At 42.4% G+C, this 14,272-nt stretch overlaps 2 protein-coding genes across 2 annotated transcripts; both read left to right on the top strand.

Moving 5' to 3' along the window:
* The first annotated feature begins 2,898 nt into the window (after nt 1–2,898).
* Nucleotides 2,899–3,846, top strand: LOC104149124 (olfactory receptor 8U3-like). The gene has a single exon (XM_009682604.2). The coding sequence runs from the start codon at nt 2,899–2,901 to the stop codon at nt 3,832–3,834; it is 936 nt and encodes a 311-aa protein (XP_009680899.2). The 3' UTR covers nt 3,835–3,846.
* Nucleotides 3,847–9,677: 5,831 nt separating this feature from the next.
* On the top strand, nt 9,678–10,735 carry LOC104149123 (olfactory receptor 9G19-like). Its single transcript, XM_009682603.2, is given in 6 exon segments — nt 9,678–9,778; nt 9,912–10,160; nt 10,162–10,381; nt 10,383–10,517; nt 10,519–10,625; nt 10,627–10,735. Coding segments are annotated over 6 exon segments (921 nt in total).
* The last annotated feature ends 3,537 nt before the right edge of the window (nt 10,736–14,272 follow it).

Here is a 14,272-nt window from a genome sequence, read left to right as displayed (position 1 = left end):
GGTCGGGTGAATCCTATGTTCATACCTTTTCTGGCAGATGGCTTCCAGGAGAAATCAAACTCACAGAACACAGCTGTTGTTTTATCTTTTCTTCTGATCATTATGAACGCTCAGATTACTTGGCTTAAATTTCCCCATCCTCCTCTCCGTACTTCTCTTTGCTAAATGACTGAAGTAAGGAGCAAAGACGCAGGACACCTGGGTTCTCCCAAAGACCTTTGCTGTTTTGTTGCAGAAAGGTTAATTCACTTCAATATGCCTCACATGCGCAGGGTAAGAGTAACATCTCCTGCTTCTCGTGTATTCAGTAAAATGGATACACCTGAATTGTGGCAAATCATTAATGATTATTATTACCGATGTCTGAGATTGTATGTCAGCCTCATCTCTAACACCAACTTTTTGCCTGCTGCCAAAAATACAGACTATTACGGCATTCTGCAAAGAAACTTGGTCCTGTCACTGCTTGTTAAGGAAGCTCTGTTCATGTCAACAAAATACAGTTACCCAGGCAATGCAGGCAACTCTCCTTCTAATTTCTGGAACCTAGTTGTACTTAGGCAAGAATTTGACTGGTCAAACCTCTAGGGGTATATGCAGAAGCAAAATTATACACATAGACATGTATTTCCAATGAAGAAGGAACCATAGAGCAAAGAAGGCATCTCTGGAGGATGATACAGATTCAAATAGGTGCTCAAAAAGTGTCTGTTCCTCAGCACTGATTATGAGAAAAGCCTACGATGATTAGATATTTTAATAAAGTGATTTAAGCAACCTAATAAAGTACGAGAGCCTTCCCTGTCAAGTCCTTAAATTGTGTTTCTTCTTGTTCCTTGTTTCCTCTTTTTTTAAGTTCCCTAGTAGTATCTACAGAGGATTCACAAGGGCTTCATAATTTTGACTAATTAATATAAGACTTTTTTTCAGGTTTAACTATATCTTACGTATCATGTGCTCACATCAACATGTGTCTCAGAAGAAAAACACATCCCAAAGGAATCCAGAGTTTTATATATATACATACATGTGCATATATGTATGATCAACAGGAAAACAGCAGTCTCATGAAAGAGAGAGCAAGAAAAACCATTGAAAAGGTAAGTTAGACCATTTGCAGTTATATGTTTTAAATTTTAATATTCACATGATTTGGAAGGAGACATGGCTTGGTGTTGTATATAAGCACGGATGTTAAGACATTCAAAGGCTACTTCTTTTCTTAGCACTGAAGATGTCAACTGCCTATTGTAAGATCTCCTTTTACCTATGCGTGTGTCCCACCTTCTGTCCTCCAACTGCCTGTCTCTAATTCTCATAGCAGATGGATTGCATTCCCTTCTTAAGCTGTTTATTAGCAACTGCTTAAACCCTAAATTCTTTCTTTTTTTCCTCTTATTTGTATCAAGAAGCCCTCTTCATGGATTTAAGAACCCAATGCAATGAATAGAATTCTTGACTGGGGTTCATCTTAGCTTCAGAAAAGAGGTTCAAGTATTATTTTAGATGCCCTAGGACATCCACACAGGCCTGACAGGTGGGACCTGTAGAGATCATGTCCTGACAGAGTGGCTGCATGAGGCAAGAAGGGGGCTCTAGGTAGGGTTGAACTGGCACTCGAGACCTGTATTTATGCACCTACGTTCCTTCTCAGTGTCTATAACACAACTCTCTGTACGTGACCTAAGCACCTTTTCTAGTCTATGGAGATTTAGCGATAACAGTTAGTAGAGTCTTGAGAATTATTCTGCCAACAGCAAATAGATGTCCACTTTATTTAGTGGAATAAGCACTTTAAGCTCCACTTCTGATGGGGGTGAATCCCCATTAGAAAGCATTTCTGAAATTCTAGAGGTAATTTTGTCATTTCACTGTAATCATTGAAGACCTTATCATAAGCTTCATCTGGGTCACTTTATCCAAATAACTTTAGAATTAATAGGAATTGTTAAAAATATGGAGACCATGAAGTTTTCCAAATGAGTTTAGTCTTAAGCAGACAAACAATTTAATAAAGTTCTTAGAGCGCTGCCAGGCTTCAGAATTTTCTCTTTAACTTTTTTTTCCCCCCTCTTAGCTAGCATGTGAAATATATCCCCATCAGGTTCAGCTCAGCAATTTCTGAAGATGAAGAAAGTTCTGTGAGATGAATGCAGCCCAAGAGTGCATATTAGATGCCATTACTTTCTCTTTCCACTAATACAGGTGGTGGGAGTCTGGCAGTGCTGTGCATCCACTGGTTTGAATCAGTCACTGTCATAGTGAATTCAAATAGTCAGTGATAAGTCCATCTGAAGATTGTCTGGATCGGCTCAATAGAAGTCCAAAGCCTGAAATGATTAGATGTGATATTATAATGCAGGAAAGTACAGTTTAATATCTTCAATTACTATGTAGACAGTACATGAAGAGGGGAACTTTTTCACTGCGTATTAAAATCCTGACACTATTTTGTTGTATTTTATGTAGCTGAAGAGGAGAAAAAGACTGAAAACAGTTTTGAAAATACTTGTCATTCTGGTACACACAGAAGAGCTTCCTCCATACCATTTAAAAACACAGTCTGAAATATCATCTACCTGGTGGAATATTATAGTATTCCTTCATTTTTGTAGCAACTACATTCCTCCTGCATCATTTAGTTTTCATTTCCAATAGCCTAAAGATGACTTCCTGATCTCGTATCTACAGCTCAGGAGGAAACCTGAGAATGGCCATGAAATGTCATTGAGTTAACTGAGATTGCAGAATATTTGCAGATAATAAGAGAGAAATTTCTTTGATCTTAAGGATCAGGATTAGAAGTTTTTATTTTCCATCAACAACCTTATGCCTAAGGAGTGCTTTTGGTTTTCTTATTCTGCTCTTCCCCCCCCCCCCCCCCCAAAGACAGAATAAATGGCAGATAGGAATCACACCATAGTAACAGAGTTCATTCTCACTGGGTTCACCAGTCGTCCAGATCTTCAGATTCCTCTCTTCATGGTGTTTCTGCTAATCTACGTTGTCACTCTGCTGGGGAATTTTGGGATGATCATACTCATCAGGACTGACTCGCAGCTTCATACTCCAATGTATTTCTTCCTCAGCCACTTGGCTTTTGTGGACCTCTGCTACTCTTCAACCATCACACCCAAAATGCTGGCAAACTTCTTATCAGAGAGAAGAACAATTACTTACCATGCCTGTGCTGCACAGCTGTGTTGTTTTCTCACATTCATGATCACAGAGTGTTTCCTTCTGGCTGGGATGGCATATGATCGCTGTGTGGCCATCTGTAACCCACTCCGCTATAGGGCGATTATGTCCCGGCGTGTCTGTATCCAGCTGGTGGCTGGCCCTTACCTATATAGTTTCTGTGTTGCCTTGTTCCACACTGTAATTACATTTTGTTTGAATTTCTGCACTTCTAATACAATCAACCATTTCTACTGTGATGACCTCCCCTTATTAGCACTCTCTTGTTCCAACACCTACACCAAAGAAATGCTGATATTTGCCTTTGCCAGCTTTAACGTGATCTCCTCCCTTCTGGTTGTGCTTGTCTCCTACCTCCTCATCTTCTCTACCATTTTGAAGATCCACTCTGCTCAGGGCAGGAAGAAGGCTTTCAGCACCTGTGCCTCCCACCTGGCAGCTGTCACCATCTTCTACGGGACCCTGATTTTCATGTATTTACAGCCCAGCTCTCACCACTCACTGGACAGAGATAAGGTGGCCTCGCTGTTCTACGCGGTGGTGATCCCCATGCTGAACCCCCTCATCTACAGCCTGCGGAACCAGGAGGTGAAGGCTGCCCTAAGGAAAGTTGTGTATAAAATATTGGTGTTTTAAGCAATGTTGCAGAAAAGGAACTGTCTCTCCCCCTCCCCGTTTTTTTTTTTTTGCTTTTGACTTTTCTCATTTCTTTCATTACATCTTTTCTGAACAAAATAGACATCTATCTACCTTAGGAAGCAGGGGAGCACTTCCCTACTGTAGGCTGGCATTTATGGTGGATGCAGTTTCAAATCAGCTTACACGAAAGAGGGCTGAGAACACAGATCCTCTATTTCTGAGCAACCTGTGAGCTATTGTGGAAAAGTCAGGCATAATGCAAGCGCACCTTTGGGCTGTAATGCTTTGAGTTGAAATGAAAGGATCTTAACTTATTGTAAAACATAATTCTACAGCTTCACTTCTTTTCTCCCAAGGTCTGAGACATGCAGAGTAACAAAGTTTCTTTCTTCTGGTGGATACTTGCTGGGAATCCTTAGGTCTCTTGGCAGACAAGGACTCCCTGCGAAGAAAAGTGAGATATGTGAAATGCCCTCAGCTGAAAATGCATCTGTAATGCCGGAGGGTCTGTTCATTCTTAAATACAATGCACATGAAATCTTACCAAATCAAAGTTTAAAACATCTTAGGCAATGTGAGTGAAATGCGGGTTTGGTAAGACAGCGATTTTCCCTCCACCAAGCCTTTTTTTAACAATCCCTTTTTTTTTTTTTTTTTTTCCTTTTGCTGTTTGAGGTCTGATGAAAAGAGCAAGACAATGGAAAATTTCTAAATTCAAATCAGTTCCAGAATTGCAGTCTTACCTAAAAGAGGTTCTTTCCACAGAAACTTGTCCACTCAGTCCAAATGCCATGCTAAGTATTATCTTCAAGACTGTGGATTTGATTTATGGAATCATGAGATACTCTCCCTGAACGCCTTTTCCAAGAGATGTAGTTGTTTACAGACTCAGTAGCCTCTCTGCATTGCTGTCTGTTCGAGTAGGTTGCTACTGCTTTCAGAACTTTAAAAAGCTATGCTTAAGACATCACTTATTACTTGTTGCTGTTATTAATGGGAATAAGATCGTATACCAACATGTGTATTCATTTTGCCAATAAGAATTCAAAGGTATTATAAATTCCCTCAGACAGAGTTTGCAGAAGCCCCTTACATGTATACTCAGGCTACCTGGCAGTAACTCAGTCTCCCAAGCCCAAATCCAAAATAGCATCCTGGAAATAGGGACATCCCCCTGTGTAAAATAGCCCGGAGATTAGAGCATTTAGCTGGAGGGGGGCAAAGATGAGTTCTAAGTCTTCAGCCTCAGCAAGTATGAACCTGGAGATCTTACCTTTCATCAGTATTGATCTCTTCATGTGGCCAGTCCTCCGTGACCTGTCGCTGTCTATGGCCCCATGGCTACGACGGAGACCTTTCTCTATTAAAAAAAGGCAACACAAAAAGAAAAGCCCAAGTTACTGCCAAAACGTTAGGATAACATCTTCCACAGTTCCTCTACTAACTTCTGTGCTGAATTTTTTCTTCCATTTTGTTTCTTCTTACTAAGATTTGAGGGACTTGAGAACATCAAGCGCTTGCAATTTCCTCTTCTGACTGCAGTACACACTGTGTCTTTCACTGTCTGGCAGTGAACTAAAGGCCTACTTGATCCTTATCTAAATTCCACCATGAGTCCAACTTTTCCACAGAATCTGTGTCTAGGGGAATGAAAGCAACATTTTTAATAGGTTTCTAAGGTAGTTTCAAAGGTGGAGAAACATCTGTAGCTTGAAATATTATGACATCTGGCAGCTTGTGTCTGCATTCCTGTTTTTATTCTCTATCCTCATTCTGTCCATTAAATCTTAGTCACTTCAAGAATACATAAATATGCAATCTGTGCTCAAGTGTACAACAATGCCAAAAACCCTTTAATGAATTTTAATATAGAAGAATGCTAAAAGCAAAATCTACCAAAAAAAAAAGAAAAAAGAGAAAGTGAGAGTCTGTGTGACTTCTTTCCCTAACACACTGAGTGTTTTTTGAACTCTTGCTCCTGAAAGTTTGGATTTAGAATTAGAAACGACATCCAAGCAAGCACACAGCAACAGAAGACTATCTGCTGGGGCAGATCTTTGCCAGCTTGAAAACAGCTGCTCTGCACGGGTTAAAAGCAGCCGTGGAGCTGATTCAAGACATTCTCATAAGCTATACCTAATCTCATACCACCAACATTTATAAAATTTCAGTGTTGACTTGATGAGCACTGGATTGCTGAAAATAATAGCAATAAAAGTGGTGGGGCATGAAATGAATCATTCAGCGGCATTAGCACGTGATGCGCACCATAGCACCAGTCAGCACAAATAGTCCCATTGATTCATGTGGAATTTCTCATTGTACAAAAATTATGAATGCATGTCAGCAGCCAACACGCCGCCGGCTTTTGCCAGTCGCTACCAGTTAGCTGACCCCCTGTAACCCATAAAAGCGTACTCTTCAGTTGTTCTGAACACAGTATAAATAACAGGAGCTTAAGCAATTCTTAAATCATTTAACTATTTTACCAAATAACACTTCCTCACAAACTCAGGCTTTTATTTATATCTACAGAACTCCAGAAAGAAATATCAAAACAAGATAGGAATCAGAAAAGACATGCATTTTTTTTTCCTTTCATTAACATTTTATGAGACGTGAAAAGCTAATTGTGGGTTATAGTGTTTTTCTTTCTTTTCCATATCATCTATAGCTACCGCAGTGCTTTTATTTAACATACCTGTCACCGAGTTTGAGCGTGTGATTTAGCTGGCTGAATGCTGTCACCTACCGATGAAGACTTGTACACCCAATCTAGCCATTCAGGACTCTATTAGCAGGTACTCTAGGAAGCTGTTCATCTTGCTCCAAAATACACATCCTGCATAGCTTATATAAACAATGCCTTAAAACCCCTACTCCTCCCCATCTTAGAGTGACTTAATTACTCTACCGTATTATAACGGCCGAGCAAATAAGCAAAACCATCCTTTTAGCCTTCCCAAGACCAGTGAACAAAGATGAGTTTCTCAACACAACCCCAGATTTAACGATAAAGCTGAGCATGAGCTCTAAAAATGAGATCAGAAGGTTTCTGGTCGTTCCTCAACACTGAAAAGAAAGTAAACCCTCCCTGGGAATATCATTAGAGAAATATTACATGCATCAGAACAGCAGAGTTCTCAAAAACACTTGAGCTAAGTGCTCAACTCTCATATACCGACAGGGATTCTGGGTTCTGTTAACATGAGAACATTAATTTTTTTTTTCCCCCTCCTCCTCTCTGTGAGATGCAAAATATCCCCAGTGTCACTATGAATTATCCTTTCACCCCGTGGTCGTAACTTATTTGTGTTCTTTGCCTTTTGTCCTACTCACAGAGGCACACATCCATTACAGGAACGTTCAGAAGAAATGGGACAACAGCTGAAGAGTTTATTCTTTTGGGAATCACAGATATCCAGAAGCTGCCAGTCATTCTCTTTGTGCTGTTCCTTCCAGTTTATGTCACCACCTTGGTGGGGAATCTCGGCATGATTGCGCTAATCAGGCTTGACTCCACACCCCCACGTACTTCTTCCTTTGCCACCTCTCTCTGCTAGACCCAGGCAATTCCCCAGCAGTTGCTCCCCAAATGCTTCTTTGCAGAAAGGAAAACCATTTCTAGGCCAAGGTGCACAGCTCAGATGCATTTCTGTGGAGTGTGGACAATCACTGAGCGTTACCCACTGGCTGCAATGGTCTGTGACTGGTATATGGCCATATGCAGACCTCTGCTCCACAGGGCCACCACAGCTCAAAAGGTTTGTGTCCGACTGGCTCTGGGATCCTACGCAATAGCAACCGTGGCCAAAATAATGGCTCTAATGTTGTCCATCTCTTCTTCTGTGACGTTCCTCCACTACTGATGGAATACAGTACTGCCCAGAAATGCCTAGTTCTGTCTAGGAAACAGCTTACACTTTAAAACTTTGACATATCCAGAGAGAGGTGGGATGAATCCCCTCCAAAATGTACGAGCCAGATGTGGTTGCACTGAAGACATGTCTAAGACATGCCTTAAAGGGGACTAGTTTTCCTCTTCCCTTGTCTCCTCTTCTTTCTTCTTCTCCACCGTTGTGTTACCTGAGTAGAAACATCATAGTCACCATATCAGGCCAGATGAAAAATTCATCCAACCTACCACACCACCTGCAACATACAGAGACACCTGAAGGAGGCGCTCAGAAAACTGGATCGGGCTTGGGGAAAGTTATAATGAAACAGCAAGACACAGCTCACCTTATAGTCTAAAGTTGGGATTCATCTCAGCTGTTGCCAGAAATCTGAAGGAAAGCATCCACATCTAAGGTAACTCTGTAGGCTTTAAACTGGTTCTCCAGGCTCTCTCACTAGTCCACAGGTGGAGAAACATTAAGTGCTAAGACAAATGAGATATCAGAGGGATATGGCAGGTCACTTGAGAACACAAGGCATACAGCCAGCTAGATTGCCAGATATGATTTCGGAAAGGATATTCCATTGTTTTCTCAGGAATTCACCTGCTGGACAAAGGGTAAAACTGAAGGAATTCTCTCTGAACTCTACAGCTTTGAAACCAACCACCAAACCCGGACTGTTTGTCAAAATTAAAACGGCCAGGTTGTTTTATGTGCAAATGAAAAACTAAGAACATAGCCCTCTGCCTTAACAACATTGCAGTTTAAGGGGGGCAAATAAAAAAAAATATGCCTGAAAACCTATAATGTACAAATAATGTTGTCATGGGCATTTGGAATATAGCTTTTTTTTGCCTGCTTGTGTATCCGTGCAGGCAGACTAGCTCAGTTTAGACACCTATTTTAAGGTGTGGTGAATTACCCCGTGTAAGAAGCTATCATTTTAACTAATTGTGGAAAGAGCCTAATTAATTAGATTTTAGACTAGTAAATGTTAGGTGAGAGGAATTCCAACTTCTGTAGATGCAAGTGTGCCTGTACTCAGGTATCCAAAATCATACACACACACACTGAACGACTGACGTTTTGGGGAACGTGCCTAAAAATAGAGGACTTCCCAGATAGACCCATTTATAGTTATTAAATAGTTAGGTGTATGGCATGAAGGATATATTTGCTCAGGCAAAACAAACAAAAAACTTAATGAGACAGTACTCTTGCTGGTATTACTCATCAAAGACATTTTAATGGAACTATGTTGGTTTGTACCAGATGGCAGATCGGCATGTATTTCTCTTAAACATGTGTCTCCAATTCTTTCTATCTACTCCAAATTAATGCAGCATTCAGCTTTCACACTCACAGAAGTGGGAAATGCATAGTCAGCAAATACACACAAAGAGGGAGATGCACACATACTCGCTCATATTCTCCTATCTTGTGTTCTATTTGTGTATAGTCCATCGAGTATACAATGCATACTACACAATTTATGGAAGCAGTCTGTGTGTATACATACCTACACCCTATGTATCGGGTTATGCATAGGTGTATTTGCAGCAAATGTAGCTATCAAAGTGAGGCAAGTGTTTAACCTCTATTTGACATGAAATAGCAAACTTTCCTACTGAGTCCTAGCTGAAATTATAACAGCACATCCTTTCTTAAGATAAAACTTCTTTCAATTTTATTATTTTGTCCAGAAACCCCAGGAAGACAAATATACTAGTAATGCTCGTTTGTATCCAAACGATCATCCCATGCGTTAGACCTGATGTTAGGAACAGTCTACCCTAAGCCAAAATTCCTGTATCTCTATAACTTGTGATTAGAGGAGTGGAGCGTTACTAAACATCTTATGTTAATTTCTTATTATTACTCCTCCAGCCCACGTTCATGTTTTCTATCTAGCTCCTTAACGCATGGACCCATACTTTTGCTATGGAGAGGAATGCTGAACAAAATGGAAGCCCTTCTCTCAGCTGGTGTCTCCAGACCCTGCACTGCAAGTATCAAATAACCACTATGATCCCCGTCTCCAGGTCAGCCCATTTGCCCTGCACGTGGGAGAAAGAAATCACAGTACAATCAGTAGTTTCATCCTCCTGGAGCTCACCACTGACCCAAAGCTACAGCTTCTCTTATTTGTGTGTTCACAACTGTCTACGTTATTAGCCTTACTGGAAACATCACCTTGGTTGTGTTAATATACAGCATTCACAGCTCCATACTCCAGGGTACTTTTTCGTTTGGAAAAGCGTCCTTTCTGGATCTCCAGTATTCCTCCATCTATGCCCCCAGGATCCTGGCAAGCTGTGTCTCTGAGGACAAGAGCATCTCCTTTGCTGGGTGTGCAGCTCAGTTCTCTGCTGGCTTGGCCTATACTGAGTGCTACCCGCTGGTAGCTATGGCCTATGACCATTATGGCCATCTCTGACCCACTGCTTCACGCCACCACCATGTCCAAGAACCTGTGCGTTGGGCTGGTGGCTGCCTCCTGTCTCAGTGGTTTTGCCAGTTCCACAATCATTACCAGCTACACGTTCACCCTCAGCTTCTGTGATGCCAGCGTCATCAGTGACCTCTTTTGCCACCTGTACCCACTAGTTAAGCTCTCCTGCAGTGACAGGGAGCTGCCACGTGGTCCTGTATTTCATCTTGGCCTCCAATGTCATCCTCCTGTCCACGTTCGTCATTGCTTCCTACGCCTCCATCTTGGCTGCCACCCTGAAGATCCGCTTGACAGAGGGACAGCGCAAAGCCTTTTCCACCTGTGCCACCCTCTACTGCAGCTGTCACCCTCTACTATGGCTCCACCCTCTTCATTTATTCACAGCCCAGCTCTTCCTACATCCTGGGGAGGGACAAGGTGGTCTCTGTGTAATACAGAGCTGACCCCTGTGCTGAACCCCCTGATCTACAGCTTAAGAAACAAGGATGTGAAGGTTGCCCTGAGGAGACTAGTGAAGAGAGACAGTTTCTTAATAAAAGAAAATTAGGGACTAAGGTGTATAAAGACAAAATAAGTACATTTGCTGCTAGTTTGTGTTTTTATTTCTTGCTTTTTCCACAATAAGTATGGAATTTACACCCTACCGACTGTATAACTCTTCTGTTCACAAACTGCTTCCTGATAAACTGGAGGTGTCACTGCTACAAAAATATTTACTCTCCTTCCTGCCTCTGCTCAGTACTTCTTTAGCCAGATGCTCCCACCACATAGATACACACACAGTCCTGCATACTTCTAGCATCACTTGTAGGAAAGTATATTAAAAAAAAACAACCAAGTGGTTTCTTAGGTGTAAACCTACCTTCTCCCCCGCCTTATAATGTTTTAGTCCAACTGAAAGGGGGGGGGGGGGAAATAAAGCTTTTTTCCCCCCCTTCTTTAATTTAGAGACTGTTGAGGGGGAATTAAGGGAATCTCAAGTGCATTCATCTCCTTCAAATGCAGATAAAAATTAAGTAATTAGGTCCAAGTTACTTACACCTTTGATTACAGAGGAAGGTTTCTATATTATTTTTTTGTTTAGCTGAAAAGTGTAGTGTTAAAAAGGATCTTCCAATTTTCCTCCACTTACCATGTTCTGGTTTGCATTGCAGGGTAGGGTCAGACTGAACTGTGCTCTTCCTGGATGAGATTAAAAATGAATGTGCTTAGGAGTGCATCTAATGCAATTTGGCTTCCAATAAATCAAGTCCAAAGGAAACTGTCCTAAAATGCACATACATGACATTGACTCCTTGGCACCTGCTGTTTCACTATACAGATCTGCTCCTATTGCACCATTCATCCTACCTGACTTAATCATCCATTTTAGGATGGGATGGGATGAAATATCCTCCATTTCCACATATTTTGGAAGGAACCTGATTCATTAGCTCAGATTTAGGCAATGAGTTTTCAGATGTCCAGAGTCAAGGGAGACTAATTCACCAGTCCCAAAGTCTTGATAAGAAGAAACACAGATTTATGGAAATACATCAGATGTGGAGGATGTATGTAGTGTATTTCAGTTTGCTTCACAGTCTAAGAATAAAAGAAAAGAAACAAAGAAAACTGCACACCATTAAATTCTATCCCAAGCCCATTAACCCCAAGAAACTCAGTTTATAGTGTTCTTGAAGAGATCTACAGAAGTCCAACAAGCTTCATTGGTTCCTCCTGGGCCCTGAGCGCACCAGCAGGCTTGGCAACCTCTTTATGAGGCCTGACACAGCATTAAGAGCCAGGGTTGAGACTGCTACTTGGCTGGTCCTTTCCCGTCCAGGGCAAGGGCAAGTACTTTTGGTTTCCATTGCCTAGGACAACTGCTAGTGGATGATATCCATGGCATCCATTCACTGACCTGCTACTGTTTTCTGCATGCTTGTAGGCAGGAGTGTGGAAATAACCACTGCCTGCCTAGCACTGCAGTCCAACTCAAGCAGGATCAGGAAACATCAACCTCACTAAAAGACATTTTTACTCTTTCTCCTGGGACTCCCACTTGTGGCTCAGCTTGTGGAGTGAAACAAGGCTACCTCGTGCTTGGGTTTCTGGGCAGATCCTCTTCCCCTGAAGGCAGATCACATGTCAAATTGCTGCCCTCGCTGCTGTATGTGAAGATGGCCAAATGAAAAATCAGAGCATAATAGCTGGCACAGAATAAGCACCAGCCTTGCTGGGTTATGTCCTGCCACATCTTTGGCAAAAGAGCTATTCCTTGCAGCCTTGATAGGGATACACTATGATGGCAAGTGCTCCCACTTCTCACCAGGATCCTTACCAAGTCCAGCCAGCACTAGCTAGCCTTGACTTATGTCAGCCAAGCAAGCCTAGGTAAATTAAGTTTGCATTTGGTGACTTGCTGGACACATCTACATATTCCTCAGGCTCCCTGGGAGCAGTTGAAGCAGCTGAAGCCTTTACTAGGTATAATGCAAGATCCTCCCTGGTACTTAGTTCAGGACAAACCAGAGAAGGAGGAGGAGTATATCCAGGAGCAAATACCACCTCTTTCTAGACTAACTTTCACCATATTTGAAGAGCTTTTGCATTATTTTTTTGCTTTTCTTTCCATTAGTGAAAAGCAGGCAGGAACAAATTGTCCAGTCAGCAAGAACCGACAAAAGCTTGTTAACTGTACACGTCATGAAAACAGGGATGCCTTTATTCTTTAAAGGGATTGAATGAATAGGCTTGTACCAGTGTGAACAGCAGTAGCAGTTGTAGCTGGACCTACAGAATGCCTTTCAGCTGGCCTAAACGCAAAGCTCTTGTCATGTAGGAGGTTAAATCTATTGCCACCACAAGTGACACTGCTTTTTCTCCCAGAGAAAGAGGTGCACCTTGGGGACTAGCCACCCTTCCAGGGGGCATCACCTTTACAAGTCCTTCTGGGTTTCATGACAGAATTATCCTAATGATCCCAAAACCTTCTTAGTGAACTTGTAGTCACCTTACTCATTTTTCTTAACAAGCCATGAGGGACTAATTAGCAGACACTAACAAGAAAGAAACTTTCTTCTTTGTTAATGGCAACAAACACTTCTAAAGCTGGTTTGTCACAGCTAGTCCAGGCCCTGAAGTCAGGGACCAGAGTTGAAGGGTCAGTATGTTAAGACACAAATAACTTAAGGAACTACTTTTTAAGGAGCCTCAGACTCACTCTCCCACACCTCTCCAGTCCACCACTCTTATCACAGAAGCTGCTGCTCTGCTGGTACAAGAGTCTGAGGGAAAACAAAGCTATGTGTCTCTTACCATCAGCTGGTCAAGCATCTGACAGCAAGGCACACCACACCAGCAACAGGGCAGCCCCAGAGGACCCAAAGAAGAAGAGCAGAGCAGGTCCAGCAACAGTAACCAGAGTCAGCCAGGAAATCAGACCTGGATCCAGATCAGGAGCACACCCAACCAGTCACAACTGCAACCCAGCTCACATGAGGACCAGAGCAGGCAGCTGAGCTTAAATGCAGCTCTCAAGCAAAGTGAGGGAGGGGACTCCCACCAAGTTTTTTCACAGGTCTTTTCCTAGCAGCCCGATCCAAGGTCACACAGCTGCACCATATCAGAGCTGGCCTTGACCACAGTCAAAGCCCTGATAGGGAGAAGAGGTTGGAGAACCAGTTGGTATACTTAGGGCCCTGGCAGGTACCTGCTATGCCTCCCTCAACCTATGTGAGGATGCTGGTGAGCCTATCTACCCCTGCTGGAATGGGAAGGACCGTTTTTTCTAGAAGCTGTCTGGAAAGCCCTCTGTCAGCATTCAGGGCAGGGCAGCACCTGAGCATGGGGTGATGCCTCAGCCGTCACTGCAGAGGGATGTGTGGGAGATATGATTGCACACTGATGTCTTTTGATGTGTTGCAAGTGGCACATCATAGTCAAAAAGCAACGCTACTAACACACCTATTTTCTTTATTTCCCTACACATTCTGCCCCAGCTCCTCTCCAGCACACAACCACCATGCCTTGCCTTGTAGGACAGCATGATTAGTCCAGCTATGTTGGCCCTGCCCTGCCATTTTTCGGACCTCTGTGGTGTGCC

The sequence above is a fragment of the Struthio camelus genome, chromosome 5 (assembly GCF_040807025.1).
Source record: "Struthio camelus isolate bStrCam1 chromosome 5, bStrCam1.hap1, whole genome shotgun sequence".
NCBI lineage: Eukaryota > Metazoa > Chordata > Aves > Struthioniformes > Struthionidae > Struthio > Struthio camelus.
This window is presented reverse-complemented; position numbering and strand designations above follow the sequence as displayed.